A 19,835-nucleotide genomic window follows, 5' to 3' on the forward strand; every position below is an offset into this window, starting at 1 on the left:
TTTCTTTTGCAGTAATTACAATTTCACGTAATGACATGCCAGATACATCTACTGATAATATGTATATGATGTTATAACATTATATTACAATGTAATTTTTCCACCGTATCGTTTACTTTGCATATAATAAACCAAAGAAAAACGTAAGGAAGAAATGACATATTTCCTGTTACGTGTGCACGGGGGAGTGTACATGTTAAACGATGTAAACAACAAGAGAGCGACTAGACAGACAGGGCCGATTATAATGTTGGCTTTACAATGTTAAATTAAATTGTTGTAATCACAAATTGGATATCTTGTGTAATTCCGACTAACCATCATGAATCACCCAGTTACCGTCAAAGTGAATTTCCGTGGGAGCGTGAAGAAGTTTCCCGTTGTGGATACAGACAAAGCGCAGTGGGAGACAGTAGAGGCCTGGGTAAGCTGCCTGCATAAACGCGCTGGTTGTACTCGGTGGCGTATCTGGGACCATATCCGAAAGCGCCTACTACCGTCCTACATAGTATATTAGAATAGTATGTTACCGTAGATGGCGGTCTGTTTTGACCTACTATTTAGTACGGTAGTATGCAGGTTTGGACGCAGTCACTGTCCCAGAAGGCCGAGAGCGAGGCCTACATAAACAGACCAGTGTTCGCCTGCTAACTTTGCGGGAAAACATTGCTGAATGTCAGGTGTTCAATTTCTAATGTAAAGTAACAGTTTTTAAAAATTTTCCGCGTGAAGGCGTCTGTGTTATTAGTGTCATCTGGTCTGAGTCACACTGCTCTGATGACTACATAAGCGTGAATCACAGTAACTGGGACTGTTTTCTCACTAGCACTTAGTCTAAAAGCTACGCCTTTATATAATAATAATAATAATAATATATACAATAATAATATACATGTATCTTTCTTCTTCTTTTTCTTCTTCTTCTTCTTCTTATCTGTTTTTATAGCATCTTTCCCAAGCTCAAGGTCGCTTTCAGTATCAGTCAGTAAATGGTGCTGATTGTTTACTCACTTGGCTCACCCCCACAATTCTTTTTTTATTACCCTTAGATTAAAACTACTTTCGGCTTATGCCATTTTCAAGCTAAATATTTTGACGAGGACAATGAAGAGGTAAGCATTAGTCTAGTTCTTTCAGTCACATGTTATGATCCACACGAATTATGATCAAGCTGATTCATTAAAAAGCATTAAAATAGTTACTATGGTATTGGATTGCATTGTCTCTTAATATTATTGTACACTTAATTTTACAGATATCAATAAACAGCCAAGGTATGTGATTGTATCTGGTTTGTATGTCTTTTTTTGGGATTGCTGTAAATAGTCACTTTATATATATATATATATATATATATATATATATATATATATATATATACATACACACACACACACACGCACATATGTATATACATATATACCTATATACACAGGGTGTTCCAAAAGTCTCCATAAATAGGGGAAATTAACACTTTTTAGCAAAATGTGACTTTATTTACGAAACATCCTCTACAGAATTGTGTGTCCCACTCATGATGAACTCGTGTTAACACATCTGGTGTTATGCATGTAATTACATGTCCATTGCAACCTTGTGACAGCTTCGCAATCCAGCCATGAGAATGATTTCAATACGTTGTTCTCTTGTCAAAGGTATTCTTAAAGGCTATCTGAAAAAATATAAAATATAAACAACGCGTGAAAAATTTTGGAATACATTTTGCTAAAGACTGTTAACCGTGTGTGTGTTTTATTTATATATATATATATATATATATATATATATATATATATATATATATATACACACACACACATATATATATATATATATATATATATATATATATATATATACATTTACATACATATGCTAACAAAGATCTCTTCTCATTTTGCCATGTTTTTCATCAGATGAGTATACAGAGGCTTTAAAGGTAAAAACATGATGTTTCATCTTGTTGCATTTCCTTTCTTAAATATCAGAGTGATCATAGTAGATCATTGCAAATCATTGAATCTGCAAATTTATAACTTTTATGTGTCAAATAAATGTTATTAAATTAAACATAGTTGTAACATATTCCATTTAGAGTGCATTCAAGCAAGCCAACCAGCTACACATGAATGTGTATAAGATGAAAGGCCAGGCTGAAGGTGGGCCTGTTAAAGCTGAAGTAAAAGAACTCAGAATTGATCCCAGACCAGCACCACCATATCGTGCCAGAGTAAAAATGGCAGACAAGGAGACACAGGTGACCCCCGAGCGGGACTCGGTAAGAACTTCTTGCTACTTATAATACTTATAATTTCTACTGAAAACGAGCTCATATGTAAATGAGGAAAATTAATATGGAACACCTCCTCTATTTTTAACTCTTATTTGTCCATCTCGTACCATTTTTTCCCTAATCCTTGCTAATACATAATCTGTAATTATTCTGTCTTGAGCTATGATATTGTTATCATTGGTTTTGTTGATTAATCATTGCAGCCCTATTGTAAAGCTTAATTTGACAATTCTGGCTGTTTTTAAATAAATTGTTTTTATTTGTAGGTGGTTGTGAAGGAAAATAAAGTGAATAAGGTTGAAGAGGAGGCTGTCCCTGCGTGGTTCAAATCTTACATGGACAGAGTATGTGCACTCTATATGTCATTATCCAAAGTCTATGGAATTATGCAGAATTTGCAGAATTTATAAATGATGTTATTTATCTTCCCTTACATTATAAATGTAAAGTTAATAATGTTAACGATGTTACATTTATCTTCCCTGTCTACCCAGTTCAAAGATCAGGTAGTGAGGGAGGTTGTGGATAAGATGTGTAGTGAATTTTCTGGCCAGTGCTGTACACACAGAGCCTCTGATCCCCCAGAAGAGCCCAGAACTTCTGGGACACAGATGGCTATAGTCAGTTCCACAACACAGAGGACCTCGACACCTAACTGCAGCAGCTGCAAGGGACCAGCCACTGGAGGAGGATATCACTGCAGGTGCGAGAGTGTTTCAAACCTTCTCTCAAAATTTTTGTCAAAGTCAGTTCTGTGTTTCTTGTTATTTTAATTGTCATTTACTTTGAGTAGAATAAAAGACCAGTTTTTGTTAATTTGTTCAGCGTGTGTCCCTCTTGCATCTTGTGCGAGCCATGCAGTCACAAACATGACCCCAGTCACAACTTAAAGAGAACAAGGACCCCCTTGTCTGTCCCAGAACGGGGAGTGACTCCAGAGCCCAGGCAAGTTCAGCTGAACTGCTCAAATAGCTCATTACTTAGCAAGATTGTGATTTCCTTTAGTTCTGTCAGGGTTTGGTAATTAAAAATATGAATATATTGTGAAGGTATATCCTTAGAGTCCTCATGTGAGTACTGATATGGCCTATGATTGGTTTGGCTAATGATGTTTGTGCTTTGTTCTCTCAGGTTCTTGCGGCGTGGAGACAGGACTGTCCGCAAGGCTGAGCGCCAGCGTCTGAAAGCTGAGCGGAGGCAGCTGAAGGCCGAAGTGAAGGAGATTAAGAAGAAGCTGCGGTTGGAGAAGAGAGGCCTGCTGTGGAGTGGAGCCACCAATGGCACCAGCAGCTCAGGTCTTGGCCCTGCTCCTGCTCCTGCCCCTGCTCCTGGTGCAGCTGCAGCCCCAGGCTCAGAGCCTCAGGCCTCCAGTCCAGAGTAAGGGCCATAGTGAGAGGGCTCATGGCTGGGTGACCTACCTCCCCAGCCTAGAACAGTCTTTATCAAGATTATCTCATTGTCTGTTATAGTTGCGTTTATCGCTGGCAAGTGGATGGAACTACCTCAAATGCACCCGCTGCCTTTATTGTATTGCATCGTTTTTTTAGGGAAAAAAAAACTTTTTTGCTTTGAGCTTCAAGAAAAAGACAGAAGCTGAGTCAAAGCTGTACTCACAATGCTCTGTACACTCAAACCAGGGGTCCCAAGGTCTCCTGCTCCACCTTGGTGCCCACAATGACAGCCTTGTTTCTGGACGAGAATCTACCAGACGGAACATGTCTGGAGCCTGGCACCAAGTTCATCAAGTACTGGAAGATGAGGAATACTGGGAACATCAGCTGGACTTCTGACACAAAGGTATTATAACAATGGAGTATTTACATTCAGTAAAACAATAGCCATGCATTTTTCATATTGTGGCCAAAGAGTGGTGCAAATCACCTGCTTCCACTCGTTCTTGTGTGAGTTTTGTTTGTGTTGCTTTGCTTGCATGTGGGCCATGTGTATTTGTCTCAATAGCTGAAGTTCATGTGGGGAAACCTGGCCTTGGAGTCACAGGAGCAGAAAGAGGTGGCGGTGCCCTTCCTCAAGCCAGGCCAGGTTGGTATGGTGAATGTGGCATTTGTGGCGCCCATGCTAGAGGGCACCTACACCTCCCACTGGCGCCTGGCACACTGCGGCGTGCAGTTTGGCCCGCGAGTGTGGTGCAGCATCGTAGTAGTCCCCAGCTCAGGCCAGAAACTCAACTCCCACTCCAGCAAAGTATTTGTGAGTACTGCATCTCTTTCTGATTAATTAAAAACTACAGTGGGATCCAAAAGTCTGAGACTACTAGTGAAAATGCTTCGGTTTTGCATTCTTTTCTAATTTAATACAAAACCTTATGTTTCATTTTAGATCAAATCCGTCAGAGTGTTGTCTGAACACATGCTTCTATAGAAGAGATTGGGCATGAGGAAAATCTGACCTTTTGTACAAAGCAGTTAACATGGTCAATATCAAAAATTTGCTTGCATTTAAATAGGGACCTAGAAATAGTGCAGAATCTTACATATTAAATATTTAAAATATTGAATATTTACTTTCTTTGTTTTAAATATTTCAGAATTCCAAAACCTTCTCCTTATTTCCGATTTCAAATGGAAAAAAAATATCCCAGATTTTCCATGTGGTCTCAGACTTTTGGACCCCACTGTATGTTGACTTGTTGGTAACTGAAATAGTTTTATCCAGAAATGTTGTAACTGGATGCACTGTTGACCATAATCAATGGTTCAACGAAGTCTACAAAATACGTTCTATGAATTTTACAAATATAAGTCAATGTACATGATTTGGCCAATATTGTTAAGTATTTTATTTTGCTGTACAGATGAATAAACACAGTGTTCTAGGAATGGATGGGATGTGCTGGACTGGCTCCAGAGATGACACCCGGGGGTCCTCCAGCAGCAAGAGAGAGTACTACATTCCCTCTGTGGACCTGCTCACTGCACAGGTATGTGATCACAAACAAAGCCATTTGTTGTTATTGTGTATAAGACTGTAATAAACAGGTCTTCTTTTATTAAAGGATCTGCTCTCCTTTGAGTTGCTGGATATAAATATTGTCCAAGAGTTGGAGAAGGTCCCAGCTAACACTCCAGCTGGTATGTTTTACATTATTGTCATTTCACTGTGGGGTAAAATGGTGGCTGTGACAGGCAGCTGTTTAATTATTATTATGATGTTTTTATTTCATTTTTGCTTATATAGATATGACTCCGTGCATGTCCCCAGTGCCACATTACGGACCTACATTTGGAAAGCATGGATTGGGCATAGTAAAAGAGAATGCAGAGCACACAGGCATGAAAAAACTCCAAGGTAAGCATGGCACAGTATTAAAAGGTGACTCTGGAAAGTAAAGGGAAGTTAAATTTGTTTTTGGTAGCTCTGTTTTAGTCCACAAGAGATCATCATTCAACATATCCAAGGTTCAACAGAACCTTAGATTTATAATGTTCTATCTCATGATTCTGAGATATTAGGATAAAGAGCCAAGTGAAAAAAGTGATACAAATTATATTTGTCAGATTGTAGTAAGTAATATTTTGGTGTAACATGTCTCACATATGTTCACTAACATGGAAATAATGAACATTATTAGTAAACAATAATAAACATTATAACTCATAATAACTCACTTTTGGAGGAATAAAGATGTTATATGTCTAAGGTCTCAGTATTATTCACCTGGCTTACTAGAAGATTAATACTAAATATTAAGCATAGACAGGACACATTCTTGTGTGTTTATTAGTTGTGCAGCCTCAGAGACACTCTGAGAATGTGGATCTTCAAGTTCCTGATGAAGGTGATGATGACATCAGCGGGACTCAGTTTGTCTGTGAGACCGTGATTAGGTCCCTCACGCTGGAGGAAGAGCCTGAGCACAAACCTCCACGACGAGTTCGAGCCAACCACAGCAGGCCTGAGCGTGAGAACAGCTGTGCATGTTATATTCCATTACAAAAAAAGATGTTTCTCTTCCTCCCTAATATCTGCTCAGTAGCTAAAATAGAAATACATCTGTCTGTCTGACTTTCTTGTAGATCATGACCCCACCCCCTTTAATGAGAGGTCCTTGATAGAGAGGATTGACAGACCTCTCCTGCCAATCATTAAGAGGCCAGAAGCTCCACCCCCAGTCCAACCACCCAACATACTCGAAGAGCCTGCTATCTCAGGTGAAAAGCTATTTCATTCCACAGTCGTAACTCGCCTTTCATTTTTTCTAAAATAAATAAAATGAATTACTAAATGTGTAAAAGTTCAGAGCCACTCATTGTTAGAAATTCCTTCATTCTTCCTTTTATTGCATATGTTGCATTATGTAGTTAACTGACGTGCTCTTTTTAAATATGCAGTTTTTTCAGAAATGTTGATTGGCTCTAATGAAAACCTTTACACTGACCCTGCTGCTCTGGAGGAGGAGGAGGAAGTGAAAAAGGAAGATCAGGATAAAGAGGAAGAGGCAGGAGAGTGGGATGAGGTGAGCAGCCAGGCGTCCTCAGCCTCTTCAGAAGAATACCTTGTTGTCTTGCCTGACTGCTTTGATACCTCCAAACCCCTGGGAGATTCTCTGTACAGCTCAGCTGTGTCCCAGCCTGGAAATGCCTGTAGAACAGAGCCTGAGAGAGCACAGGACCAGACCACCGCAGAGGGGGAGACAGTGGAACCAACATCCTTTATGCAAAACAGTGTGAACAGGTTGCTGTACACCTCTCAGATACTGAACACTCCTCCACTTATTCCTGAAATGGCACCTGCACCTGTCTCCCTGTCACCACCCCCAACTCTCCGTACACACAGGTCAGAACACTGTACACCAGAAACTTTTCATTAACTTTTTTCATTACATTAAATGTAAATGAATGTAAGTATGCAAATACTGACTTTTGTATTTTTATTATTATTATTTTTTTTTTTTAGGTCAATACAACCTTTTGTGACTGAGATTAGAACACTGGAATCTGAGGAGAACAGATCATGTCCACCTGAGAACAAAACAAATGGTCAGTTGTCTGACAAAATCATAAGTAATGACACCTCTAAATAATTCCAATGCTTGACAGTGTCTTTTCTGAAAATGGAACCATTGATGTATCTGTTTCAAATGAAAGCATTTTCTAACATATGATGGCCAATCAAATGAAAACCTTCAAAAGTGTAACATAAATTAAAATTGAATCAAATTTTTTATATAGAGGAATCCGGACACTCATTATGCACTGAAACGCTTGCACTGAGCGAAATGGAGATTATGTGGTAAAATTATATGACCCCTATTTGCAAAAAACAATGCAAAATAAAAACACTGAAGTTTTCGTTTGACTCACCCTCACAATGTGTCTTGTGAATGGTGATCTATCTCTCTGTTGTCTCAGGATTAGGATCAGCACATCTGGAGGCCCCTGCCAGTGCCTTTGAGACATGCAGCTCTCAGGATCCCAGGTAAAAGTCTTAAAGTCCCCACTTAAATCTACACTGTGCATTTCTGTTGGAGGTTAAGAATTTGCTAACCACATGGATTAAAGGTCTCCATCACCAGAGGTCATTTTTGAGAGTTACATATTCATAATTAAAATGCTTTTCACATAATTTTCTGTGAGTCCACATTAAGGGTCATCTTAAGGTAAAATGTTTTCAGGTGTATTTGGTAGTTTCTTCTCTTTTTTTCCAGTGAAACATAAGGAATACACAAAAATGAAAAGCCGTAATTCAACTGTGAATATCTGTGGCCTTTTGCATGTACAGCAACATATAGAATGTCCCAGTATGGGTACATACTTTGTTCAAATAAAAAATATGAACCTTGATCCTATTTTGTCATCTGCAACATGCCTCCCCTCAAGAGTCTTTGACTGGATACAATAGTCAGTTCTCAAGCTGAGTTTGTTAAACTATGTATAATGTGCTTCAATTAGGAATTAATTTTGCATGCAGTGCTTTTATATACAGTGTAAATACATTTGTATGTAAATATCTAATGTATCTAAATAACTGAAATAACTGAAATTCATGTAAAACCTGTCCTGAGCTTGGATTAGTTTGACAACATACCCATGCGTGCCACTAAGGTTTTTGTTTTTTTTGAAAAAGGCAGTAAAAAGGAAGTAGCTCTAGACCCATGCTCTTCCTGCATGCTGCACAAACAAAAAATTATTTTTCCTTTGTGCCCACAAGCTAGTGTGCTTTATTTTTTTCTTAATGTGAAAGGATGTGTTTTGATGACCACTTCCGTGCCAGTGACTGTTGTTTTTGCTTGCAGGCTACGTCATGGTGGCCTCACTGAAGGGCTGGTGAAGGGGGCTCTCTCAGTGGCAGCATCTGCTTACAAAGCCCTGTTCACAGGCCAGAGCAGCTCCACACAGGTACTTACACTCACAGCAACTTGACACCTACCTGCTACTGTTTTCACTTTATTTTTAACTCTTACACCCAACTGCACATGTCCAGAAATAAGCAGTGAAATGTCACAAATGACAAAATAATTAATACCTTTAGATCTCAAGGTAGAATTTAGTAGTTCCTGAGAATTTTTTCTCTCTTAGCGTCCTCTGGTTGAACATTTATTTTGCTGACACAGGTTCTGTGTACACTTTGTACCATTCTTGGGAATGACCTTGGGCCTGTTTTTCCCCTTCAGCGGCCCAGTGCAGACCCAGCGTCTAAAGAAGCCTCGCTGATAGCTGTGCTGCAAGAGATGGGCTTCAGTAACAAGCTGCTAAACCAGAAGCTGCTGAGGAAGCATCAGTACAATCTACTGGACGTGGTCAATGAGTTGGTGCAAATGACCGACAATGAATGGCACACAACAAGGCATTGAAGATGGTGGAATTAGTAACCTCGATAGGAGTGATATAGGAGGTGTCTGTAATATACTCGAGTTGAGATGTGATTCTTTTTTAAGTCAGGGGTTTGTGGTTTAGTGTAGGACTGCTTTAATACAGCAGTGTTGCCTCACTTAACTGACAGAGCGATTATTCAGTTGTATAGTTTTCAATTATATGTTTTTAGCACATTATGAATGGGAAATCTAAGAAATTGATCTATTTGTCTGATTTATCTATATTTCTTCAAGCACAGTAGTGTTCTAACACATTGGAAACTTTAATGTGCTTAGTGACTAATAAGATGCAGAGACTAGTGAGAGAGATTGCCTTGAGATTGTCATGTGGTTGGGAATAATGCTTTTACAAACTCTTCACAATTGCCAATCAGATGTAGGATATGTAAGAACACTTTCAGTAATTTATGCGCTTTGTCACCGTGACCTCTATGATCTCATTTTGAATAACACTAATTGCTGTAATGTTGAACCATGTGACACTAAGGTGGCGGTTTTCCAACAACCATAAAATGTGCAATGACTTGTTGAATCATGCTTAACATAGCTCGTGATTGGTCGGAATTTTGCTAGACAACAGCTGTTGGTTGTCCTCTGTGTAATAACAATGTGATCATGGAGCTAATGGCTTAAGTAAATGTGGTTCTTGGTGTCCAGGAAATAAAGCATTCCATATTAATTTGGGGTTGGAATTTCTTTCATTTTTGTGACAATCTTTCAAATGATCATCTAATGCAATCTATAGAAAATTATGCTGCTTTCTTAGGTTTAGCATTATTTTTAAATGTATATAAACAGATGTTATTCTCTGTAGCACAGGAAAAATGATTAGTAGTTGATGTTCATGTTAAAGACATGAACCTCTGTGAAGGGGTTATGCTGTAGTGAAATGAAAGTCCTGGCTAATGTTTTTTTTTTTCTTTTTCAGTCAGCTTCCTCTTTTGAAAGATAGGAACTAATCTCTTGTCCTGTTTTTCCATCCACTTTACCCACAAAATCTGTAGGGGAGAAGAAAATTTAAGTGAATTCTAGTTTTCTAGTTTTCTACTGCCGATTGAAGTGTTTGAGTGTTCAATGTTTTATTAATCAAATACAGTTGCAGTAAATAGTGTTCATCATGTAACATGCTTTTTCTGTTTTATGCCTCTGTCCTCCCATTTATTTCGATATAGTTTTGCTGCATCAACTTGCTAAATGGAGTACAGGAGGAAGCACACATATACTATATACAGACGTGTGACAAAGTCAAACCCCTGAGTAAATGATTGGAGAAACATAACGCGTTAATATGCTTCCAGGGATGATACAATTAAGCACTTAACATACGCACCATGCAATAGGGTATGTATAAAAATTCCATTAAGTCCAGTTGACCTCTAGTTTAGATCAAGATAGCAAGTGGAAAAGAACCAAGTGAATCTGAGAGAGAGTTCATTAAGAGTTCATTAACATGGTTATAAAATGATGTAAACAACTTCATAAAGAGAATTATTATTGTATTGAAATATTTCTAGCTTGATGGGGGTGGTCTCTTTCAGGACGGTAATGCTTCATCCACTGGGCATGAGGGCTCACTGAATGGTTTGATGAGGATGAAAATCTTATACTATGACCCTCACAGTAAGTACATCTTAACCCAATTGATTTTGGGCTGATACTTTAGTGCTCTCCACCACCATCATCAAAACAGCAACTGAGGAAATATCGTTTGGAAGAATGCTGTTCATCCCTCCAGTGCAGTTCCAGAGACATGTAGGTGCACTGAAGCTGTCCTGGCGACTGGTGGTTGCCAAATACTTTATATACACTATATGGCCTAAAGTTTGTGGGCACCTGACCATAACATTCATATGTATTTTTTGAATGTACCATTCTAGATTTAGTCCCCTTGCTTTTGTAATAACCCCAACTCTGCTGGGAAGCCTTTTCACTAGATTTTGTAGCATGGCTGTGGGGATTTTCCCATCAAGACCACAAGTGCTTTAGTCAGGCACTGATGGTGGGTAAGGAGGCCTGGGGAGCAGTCATTGTCCCAATTCATTCCTACAGTGTTCAGTGGGGTTGAGGTCAAGTCTCGAGCTCTTCCACTCCAACCTTGGCAAATGGACCTTGCTTTGTGCACAGGGGCATTGTCATGCTGGAACATGTTCATGTTCCAGTGAAGAGAAATTATAATGCTACAGCATACAAAGAAATCCTATACAAATGTGTGCTTCCAACTTTGTGGCAACAGTTTGGGGAAGACGCACATATGGGTGTGATGGTCAGGTGTCCAGAAACTCTTGGCCATGTAGTGCATATGTTACATTTAACTGAGCAGCAAATATTTCCTGACCTGATAAGTGAATGTCAACGCTTATGCTCCCAGGCCCTTGCAGTGGAAATGTTAGATAGAAGTAACATGGCTTAGCTGATGTGAGATCAGGTAACTGTGTGTGGTAAGCACCAAGCTGCCAGTTGACCCCAAAAATCAGGTAGCAAAATGACATGATTTGGTTAGTTTTTTCTGGTTATAAAATGATCTTAAACATGGTTTAGTAATTTGGGACAGCACGGTTCGGTGTAATTATTATGATAGAATAAGTGCAGAGAGGAAAGGCAAAGTTTTTGAGAGCAGTTTTGGAGAATTATACCGGAAATGAGTTAGGAGTAAATAGTAGTCATACTGAAAGCAGCCACGGAGCGGCGCCCAGCAGCGACCTCAGCACAAAGAGGAAGAGACTGCGCACTTTGACTCCGTCCTTCTGCAAGGAAAGAGAGAGACAGAAAGCACTTCTTTTTCTTAGAAACGGGGTTAAACATGGGATTAACCAACATATATGACCAGTTCTAAGTCAGCGGACTGTCTATCTGAGACCCAGACACGTCGCGGTGAGTGTACAAGCTTGCAAGCGTCTGGCACATGACGATCATTTCTAATGTAGATTCTGCGCCGCAGATGCCACTCGTTAAAAACAACGTTTAAAATGAACAACTTTATAGCACTTATTGTAAGTACACATTCAGTACCTTACGTCTGTAAAGTTTCGTTTCCCCAAGACATAACCTAAATTAGAAATGATTAGAAGTAGAAATGTTGATCTTGGGGAACTGAAACCTTGGGGTGTATTCATATCTTCAAGAAATATTATACAGTCACTGTTTACTTTTACTATAAACTGTACATAGTCTAGGTGTTTAGCTTTAACCAAAGTGACTGTGGCCTGGTAGGTTCAGAAATGTAAGTGGCATTTTTTTTTATTCTAAAAAGTAAACATCATGCAGTTTGAAAAAAGAAAAAAAAAAAGTAATTATATAATCTAAGATCAAGTTTTTCCAAATTTTTAGATTTATATAGATGCCTTTAAAATAGGTCTACTAGTCTAATATATTTTCACAGTGAAACCTATAGAAAATAAAAAGAAATAAAAAAGAATATCTGGAAATGAGCATCAGGAAGTATAAACTTGTTAGCTTTCTGATGAATCCTTGTCACTATCTCTTTCTCTATAGACCAGGGCTTTCTGAATTAGTCCATCTCTTTTTCAGTAAGTACAGCAGCCATCATGACCCATAACAAAGACAGGCAGGACTACGGCAGCATCACAGGAGAACACCACTGGGACGTGTGTCCTACCTGCCGGGGCTCAGGACGAATATCTAGAAGTAGGCTTCCTTTATAAAAGTCCCAAACTTTGTGTTTAGTTGTGTTTATGCCAAAACAATTACAAAGGAAAATGTGTTTCCTCATGTTGGTAATTAAAAGGCAATATTTTCCCGAAAAGGTAGTAAGAGGTAGGAACTCATACAGTCAGTTCCAGAATTATGAGTACCATCCATCCGTCCAGTTTCTGTACCGCTTATCCTACACAGGGTCGCGGGGAGCCTGGAGCTTATCCCAGGGGACTCAGGGCACAAGGCGAGGGACACCCTAGACGGGGTGCCAACACGAATTATGAGTGCCTTTCAGGAGATTGGACAAAAATGACATTAACAAAAATTACATTACTCTTAAATAATATTGGAAAAACAATGCAATTGTCATCCTTAGGAAAAAAAGTGTTATGACCAAATGAGACCAAATTTTTTGTCAGTGCACACCATCAGCATATATGGTGGAACCTGCATTCAAAGAAAAGCTCAAACCCACCCAAAATTATGGTGGTGGCTTATTGATGCTTTGCAGGGACTCTTATTGATGGCATGAAGAATTCTGCTAAGCACCAAGATAATTTGTCCTAAAACCTCAGTGCCTCTGGCTGGGGGTTAAGCCTTGGCTGTAGATGGATTTTTCAACAAGACAGTGACCCCAAACATACATTCAAATTAACACAGAAATAGTTGCAGAAACACAAAAAGATATTTTGCAATAGACATGTGTCCACATTTGTACCCTAGGGAAGACCTTTAATCTAAAGGTCTTTTGAAGAGCTACGTCCACATGCACTTCTTACATCTGAAAAAAATATTGTGTTAAAATAAAACAGTACAGCATCCACATGTTTAAGCTGTATTAATCACATCTTGCACGTGTTCATTTATGCTCATTTTCGTGATGAGTGCAGATAATTCTGGAGTTGATTGTAATATGTATTTAGACATACTTTAGAGGTACTCACAGTGCCTTGTGAGGAGATCTAGAGGTCAGTTATGGTCTTCCATTTTGTTTTTTGAGCATGCTTTTTTTGATTGTTGACCATCTCTGTGTTCAGGTGATGAGGCCCAGCTGGTGGCGGTTATTCCATGCAGTGACCAAAGGCTGAAGCCTAGTCGTACGTGAGTGTTACCTGGTGATCTATTATACATGTCTGAATCATACAGCTACAGAATACACTATATGGCCAAAAGTTTGTGGACACCTGACCATCACACCCATATGTGGGTCTTCCCCAAAAAGTTGCCACAAAGTTGGAAGCACACAATTATATAGGATGTCAGTGTATGCTGTAGCATTACAATTTTACAATGCTCCAGCATGACAGTACCCTGTGCACAAACCGAGCTCCATGAAGACATGTCTTGCCAAGGTTGGTGTGGAGGAACTCGAGGAACTCAGGCCTGCACAGAGCCCTGACCTCAACCTCACTGAATACCTTTGGGATGAACTGGAATGCTGACTGCACCCCAGGCCTTCTTGCCTGATATCAGTGCCTAACCTCACTAATGCTCTTGTGGCTGAATGAGCACAAATCCCCACAGCCACGCTCCAAAATCTAGTGGAAAGCCTTCCCAGAAGAGAGGAGGTTATTACAACAGCAAAGGAGACTAAATCTGAAATGGGATGTTCAGCAAGCACATACAAATTTGATGGTCAGGTGTCCGCAAACATTTGGCCATACAGTGTAACTGTGATACAAACTGAAATGTTTATTTTTAGTCAAACACTGATGCACAACAGGAAATGAGAACGACAGATAACATTCTGTTTTCTTGTGCAGTTTAGGACTTATGGCTTTGTAGAGGAAAAGTGAAGCACATCTACTAATCTGCAGAAAGTTTAGTTTTATGTTCACAAGTTGTTTGGAACTGGTATTGACATATTATTCGTTATGGTATTATCTTATTACACCACGTATGTAGTTTCTTTAATAATATTAGATTTTTTTGTATATGTAATAAAATGGTACCTTAATACGAACGATAGCTTAGACGAATAAACGTTTTATCAGCAGTGTCCTTTTTGTATTTGGCTAAAAGAGAATAATAATGCATAATGTTCTTGCAGGAAGCTGTATGTGTGTACCTCCATTACATTATGTCTTCTGACCTGTTTCCTGATCCTGTTCTTCCTCTTCCCTCGGAGCTTGGTCATGTCTCCTATATCTCTCCAGTCCTCCCTTGTCTATTTCACACCTCAGAATGTTCAGATGCTTATCACAGTATGTGGAGTTTATTTACAAAGTCCCCAAAATTTAATTAGGCAGCTTTTGCATAACATTACTGCCATTACGCAGCATAATATTTGACAGAAATAATTATTCTGTTCACTCTTCTAATGGACCTGGATTCTTCTCATTTTTTTTTAAATGCTTAAAGTGACTTGCCTGATTATAATCCAATACTAATTCAAGTTATTGTCAGTTCATTTTATAGCATAACCATTTTTATGCCACTAACATCTGTTGTCCATTTTATAGAACAAACTTAACATCAGCAATCAAAATTATGTTAGCACTGAGGCTCATGATCTGGATCTACAAGTCCTGATTAATGAAATTGTGGTTGGGAGGACCAAGATCTCAAATGTGACCACAGTTCCCCCACGCTCACAGAAAACGGTGGGTTTTCCAAGTTTAAAATACTTAAAGTTAAATGTAGTTTACAGGTTCAGAAAATATGGGCTTAAACCAAGTATTGATTTTTTTCTGCATACTTCTTTCCTTTTACAGTTTACTATTGTGACTAATGCCACCATTGAAGACCAAGGCCTGATGTAAGTATTATTTATTTATAAATATGTATTTATGAAAGTAGTATTTATGATATATCAGCAATATATTATTTTAATTATTTGTCTAATATTGACACTATAGCCAAAATTACAACCTGCTGGCAAATGTTGCAAACTCACACACGCACACACACACACCGATGCATGTGGTCACATTCTCATGCTGCATATTGATAATGTTGGTGGTGTCGAAGAGTTTTGCTGTTTTGGCAAAGGACAGAATTGCTGTTTGCAATAAATGTTCAGCTCAAGTACAGCCAGTGGGAAACATACTGATTCAAAACAGTGTCTATTATTCAAAAGTTGCAAGGCTAAAACACGCAACTGATACTCAAACCTCAAATCTCAGTTCTAGAGTGTACCTTCTAAGTCCAGCATTTATTTCTTTGTTTCTTTGTTGTTGTTTTTTTTTTTTCGTTTCATTCTACATCCTAATGCCGGTGAAATAACATTTGATTCCTTTGTTATTAAAAAACTAACTTTTCCACAGTTATTACTGTCAGACATCTGCCATCCGGCCCCACACCTTGTATGTACATTTGCAGTAAGTATCTGGTTTTTTTTTTCATTTACATTGATTTCATGCACAGCCTCACACGTAGCCTTTGAATGTGGGCCTTGCTTCTGGTGGATGATTTACACATAATTTTTTGTCTAAGAACTTATATAGCTGCGTACTTTATAAATTACTGCATGTTCTGTGCTCACATATATAGAAGTAAAGTAGTAAAGTGATATAAAACAATAAATGTGGTTTCATGTGATCTGTGACATGCTTGCAATGATTGCACAAGCTGTAACTCTCTATTCTCCACAGAATGACTATAAAAGCCTACTACCTGTCACATGAGGAGCAGCTGTCTTTGGATACATATGAATATATTGATTGCGGAAGAAACACTACCATTCCTCATACTTTTCCATGACTTTGCTGACATACTGTATATGATGAAGAGAAACCAAAGGGAACACTGGTAGCAAGTGCCAAAGCTGATCTTAAAAGCAAACAGTTGGAATCTATCTATTAATTGTTAAATATAATCACAGAGTAGCTTACATGTACTTTTAAATATATTTTATGGTAAGTGTAGTATTTTTTTTGCTGCCGATGGCTTGATTGATTAATTAATTGATTACATTTAATCAGTGGACCATCTGCAGTGTGAAAGTGCCTGTGCCCTACTGCAAATATCTACAAATTTTCTTATAGTTAAGATATACACATTTCTTTCATTCATTCATTCATCTTCAGTAAGCACTTTGTCCTGGTCAGGGTTGCGGTGGATCCTGGGAACACTGGGTGCAAGGTGAGAATACAGCCTGGATGGGGCGCCAGTCTATTGCAAGATTTGCACATCGAAATTAATGTGAAATTTAAAAAATATTATGTCGTTTACTTTGATTTGCACTTGGCAATAAACTAATTAGTTTTGTACATAGTTCTTTTTTTTTTTTTTTAACATTCTAAGGGAGGCCAGACAAAATAATGGCACACTGAAATAAGATAGATTCATCTTTAATAGTGTCATCATTATTAGTCAAAAATTTAAAATAGGCTCCAAATGGTTTGTGTGTGTGATTTTTTTTATTATCCATTTCCCTATTACATCACGTTACTGCAAATTAACATGGGCCCTGGAACAGCAGTGAGATTGGTCATCCACATCACCACTGTTGGGAATACTGTGTGGCCTAAACACACAAAACATCCAGCATTTATAAGGACATTGCCTTGCTTTTGACAGTTGTGAGAAACCTACTGAAGATATGATTCATTAAATGCATTACTTCATTTAATTTTGTGGTGTTTAATTGAATTACAGTTAATCAACTTCCTCAATTATGAATGTTTTATATAGCACTCAATAGACTAATAACTAAATTAACTAATTAACTGATTCTAATTCTGCCATCATAGTATTTCTGAAAACAGTGTAAAACAAGTGATGATAAATCTCACCGTGTATCTGTTTTCAATCTTGGTGCTATATTGCTCTTTTAGATGTTCACACTGGCAGGTGATCCTTTTATCAACCACTAGGGGTTCAAAAAGGCAAAAACACAACATGTGGGTTTATTTGGCTGTGAGACTGTCGGTTGTAGTAGTGAAGCTGTGTTTGAACATACTCAAAGACAATAATCAGGCTGACTTTAAAGAAAGTGTGATACAGTAGCCTCCAGAATTATTGAGAAAAAAATTAACAGCAAACATCAACATTACACACAGTAATAAACATTTCCACTCACAGCAATAGGAGAAACTATTTATATCTGTTCATTCTCATTAGAAGTAATTTTTAATAATAGCATTGACACCCCTAAGGAATATTTTAAATGCAAATATGCAAACAAATTGTCATGCTCTCAGTTCCCAGAGCTGTTGTTGTTGCCTTTACCTATGTCCTGTTTCCCTGGGTTCCACATGTAAAATCCCTGTGATCTATCTTTAAGCTGGTTGGAAGCTTTGCAAAATGACATTGCATTGACAAAATGCACTGTCTGAACTTCCCCAAGCCTCATTAGAATTACAATTAGCATCATGTGGTCAGATGAGACCAAATCAGACATTTTGGTCATGTACACCATCCGTATGTTTGGTGACAAAAGGGGACTGAATACAAGGAAAGTACCTGATACCCCATTGTAAAATATGGAGGGGATAATTGTTGCTTTGAGACTGCTTTGTGGCTGGTGGTTCAGGGGATCTTGTGAAGATTGATGGCTTCATGAATTCTGTTAAGTACCAGTATATTTCAAATCAAAAACCTGGTTGCCTTCGACAGGAGGTTAAGACTTGGAAATAGAGCTTCAGCAACGGCCAAACATACAACAGCTTTCAGTCTCCACATTTGAATCCTCCTGAAAGCCTGTGGTCTAAATGGAAAGTCCACATGCACAAACCTAAGAATATAAAGGAGCTTAAAATATTCTGCATGTCAGAGTGGACCAACATCCCTCTACAAATGTCTCCAATCTTGTTAGACATTACAGGAAGATACTCAGAGTGCTATTATTCTCCCCAGGGCAGGCATCACAAAGTATTAATTGTAAGGGTGCCTATAATTATGAAACCAGTGTTTTGCAACAAATAAAAATGCACTAATATTTGTCTTATTTTTGTTTGGAAAAACATGTTTAAATAAAACGATACAATACCCCTGTATGTTTGATATCACTTATTGCATGTGTTACTCTTTTTATATATTACTTTTTTGCTAATTTTCATGGACTGCCAAAAATTATGGAAGCCATTGTATGTACTAACCAAGATGATAAATAACTATAAAAGCACAGCTGATTCATGATCACAGAGTCAAGCAACATTGAGAAATCATATTGTGTGTTGTATTTGCATGCCTGGCATACCCAGGGTTGCTGACAATGGGGGTGTTAGATTTGTCTCCCTTGGGCCCTCTTCTGTAGTGCCTTGCTTCTGTCTGTCTTCCTACAACACCAGCAAAGAATAGAAGTCACGACTAGAGTTAAATGCAAACGTGACATCAGTCGTTATACAAGGGAGCCAATATAAATTTTCACAGCTGCAAAGCAATATAAAACTCTCTAAAACTGCTTTGTGAAAATGTCTATTGTTAAAAGTGCTCTATAAATAAACTTGATTTGAATTGAATATAGAGTCATGCATAGCCCTACACTAATATTCAGCCTACATGATGTAATGAACAATATGTAGCATATACACAGCATGTAATTGAACATAAATTAAAGAAATGATCTGAGGAAACTATTCCACTTCAATGTAATAAATTAGTGAAGCTATATTTCATATCCAAAATTTGTTTTTTTAATGTTTGGTCTGCAGATATGTTGTGACGTAACTAACAAGTAATGAGTGTTTGATAGCATCGTGCAGACTGCAGACCTGCATTAGAACTATTAGAAACATTTATGTAAATTTAATATAACCCACATCATTCCTTTAAACACAGCTTACTGTGAGACGGTGCTTGGCTTTGGTGGCCATCCTGCGGTCCAGCACGATCTGCCGGCGGCGAGCCTCCCAGTGCATTGCTGACATTTTACACCACCTGATGAAAGACCTGAGAAGGAGATTTATGTGACCAGTCAGCAGAACGTAACATGAGAGCTTCCCTTTCCTGATTAATGTAACTCAAGCTCAAACAGTGAGAAGTGTCCACTGATAGGACCAAAAAAAAAAACCCCAAAACAAACCAGAACAAAACAAAAAACACAAACCTGATTTTTGCTATATGTTAATTTGCCATACCCATGGGAAATGTTTTAATTCATCTACAAGAATC

The 19,835-nt window shown here is 38.3% G+C and overlaps 2 protein-coding genes across 4 annotated transcripts; both read left to right on the forward strand.

The window, feature by feature from the left end:
- Positions 1 to 53: 53 nt before the first annotated feature.
- On the forward strand, positions 54 to 9,804 carry nbr1a (NBR1 autophagy cargo receptor a). The gene is made up of 21 exons (XM_026915063.3): positions 54 to 424; positions 1,050 to 1,112; positions 1,256 to 1,274; positions 1,917 to 1,939; positions 2,096 to 2,278; positions 2,560 to 2,637; positions 2,788 to 2,996; positions 3,119 to 3,238; positions 3,425 to 3,670; positions 3,931 to 4,090; positions 4,253 to 4,501; positions 5,106 to 5,231; positions 5,307 to 5,382; positions 5,489 to 5,599; positions 6,036 to 6,212; positions 6,328 to 6,462; positions 6,643 to 7,087; positions 7,208 to 7,290; positions 7,663 to 7,729; positions 8,547 to 8,649; positions 8,925 to 9,804. Exons 1-21 carry the CDS (start codon positions 323 to 325, stop codon positions 9,102 to 9,104), a joined length of 2,955 nt encoding a protein of 984 aa, XP_026770864.1. The 5' UTR covers positions 54 to 322; the 3' UTR covers positions 9,105 to 9,804.
- Positions 9,805 to 9,958: 154 nt separating this feature from the next.
- tmem106a (transmembrane protein 106A) lies at positions 9,959 to 18,718 on the forward strand. 3 transcript variants are annotated; one of them, XM_053238497.1, is made up of 9 exons: positions 9,959 to 10,466; positions 10,664 to 12,115; positions 12,654 to 12,770; positions 13,817 to 13,880; positions 14,830 to 14,983; positions 15,242 to 15,382; positions 15,494 to 15,537; positions 16,046 to 16,099; positions 16,373 to 18,718. In XM_053238497.1, exons 3-9 carry the CDS (start codon positions 12,671 to 12,673, stop codon positions 16,479 to 16,481), a joined length of 666 nt encoding a protein of 221 aa, XP_053094472.1. In that variant the 5' UTR covers positions 9,959 to 10,466; positions 10,664 to 12,115; positions 12,654 to 12,670; the 3' UTR covers positions 16,482 to 18,718. The 3 variants fall into 3 exon arrangements, with proteins under 3 accessions (XP_053094472.1, XP_053094471.1, XP_034165225.1); XM_053238496.1 differs by having other exon boundaries at positions 10,664 to 11,996; XM_034309334.2 differs by lacking the exon at positions 9,959 to 10,466 and having other exon boundaries at positions 11,869 to 11,996; positions 12,618 to 12,770.
- Positions 18,719 to 19,835: the final 1,117 nt, after the last annotated feature.

Source organism: Pangasianodon hypophthalmus, chromosome 12 (assembly GCF_027358585.1).
Source record: "Pangasianodon hypophthalmus isolate fPanHyp1 chromosome 12, fPanHyp1.pri, whole genome shotgun sequence".
Lineage (NCBI taxonomy): Eukaryota > Metazoa > Chordata > Actinopteri > Siluriformes > Pangasiidae > Pangasianodon > Pangasianodon hypophthalmus.

What these genes read in the sequence shown, in the direction of transcription:
- nbr1a (XM_026915063.3), top strand. Translation starts at nt 323, where the DNA reads ATGAATCACCCAGTTACCGTCAAAGTGAATTTCCGTGGGAGCGTGAAG. An exon ending in GGGAGACAGTAGAGGCCTGG is followed by an intron (nt 425 to 1,049) that starts GTAAGCTGCCTG and finishes TATTACCCTTAG; the next exon opens with ATTAAAACTACTTTCGGCTT. An exon ending in AGGCATGAAAAAACTCCAAG is followed by an intron (nt 5,600 to 6,035) that starts GTAAGCATGGCA and finishes TGTGTTTATTAG; the next exon opens with TTGTGCAGCCTCAGAGACAC.
- tmem106a (XM_053238496.1), top strand. Translation starts at nt 11,945, where the DNA reads ATGACCAGTTCTAAGTCAGCGGACTGTCTATCTGAGACCCAGACACGT. An exon ending in ATGTTCAGATGCTTATCACA is followed by an intron (nt 14,984 to 15,241) that starts GTATGTGGAGTT and finishes TCCATTTTATAG; the next exon opens with AACAAACTTAACATCAGCAA. An exon ending in CCCCACGCTCACAGAAAACG is followed by an intron (nt 15,383 to 15,493) that starts GTGGGTTTTCCA and finishes TTCCTTTTACAG; the next exon opens with TTTACTATTGTGACTAATGC.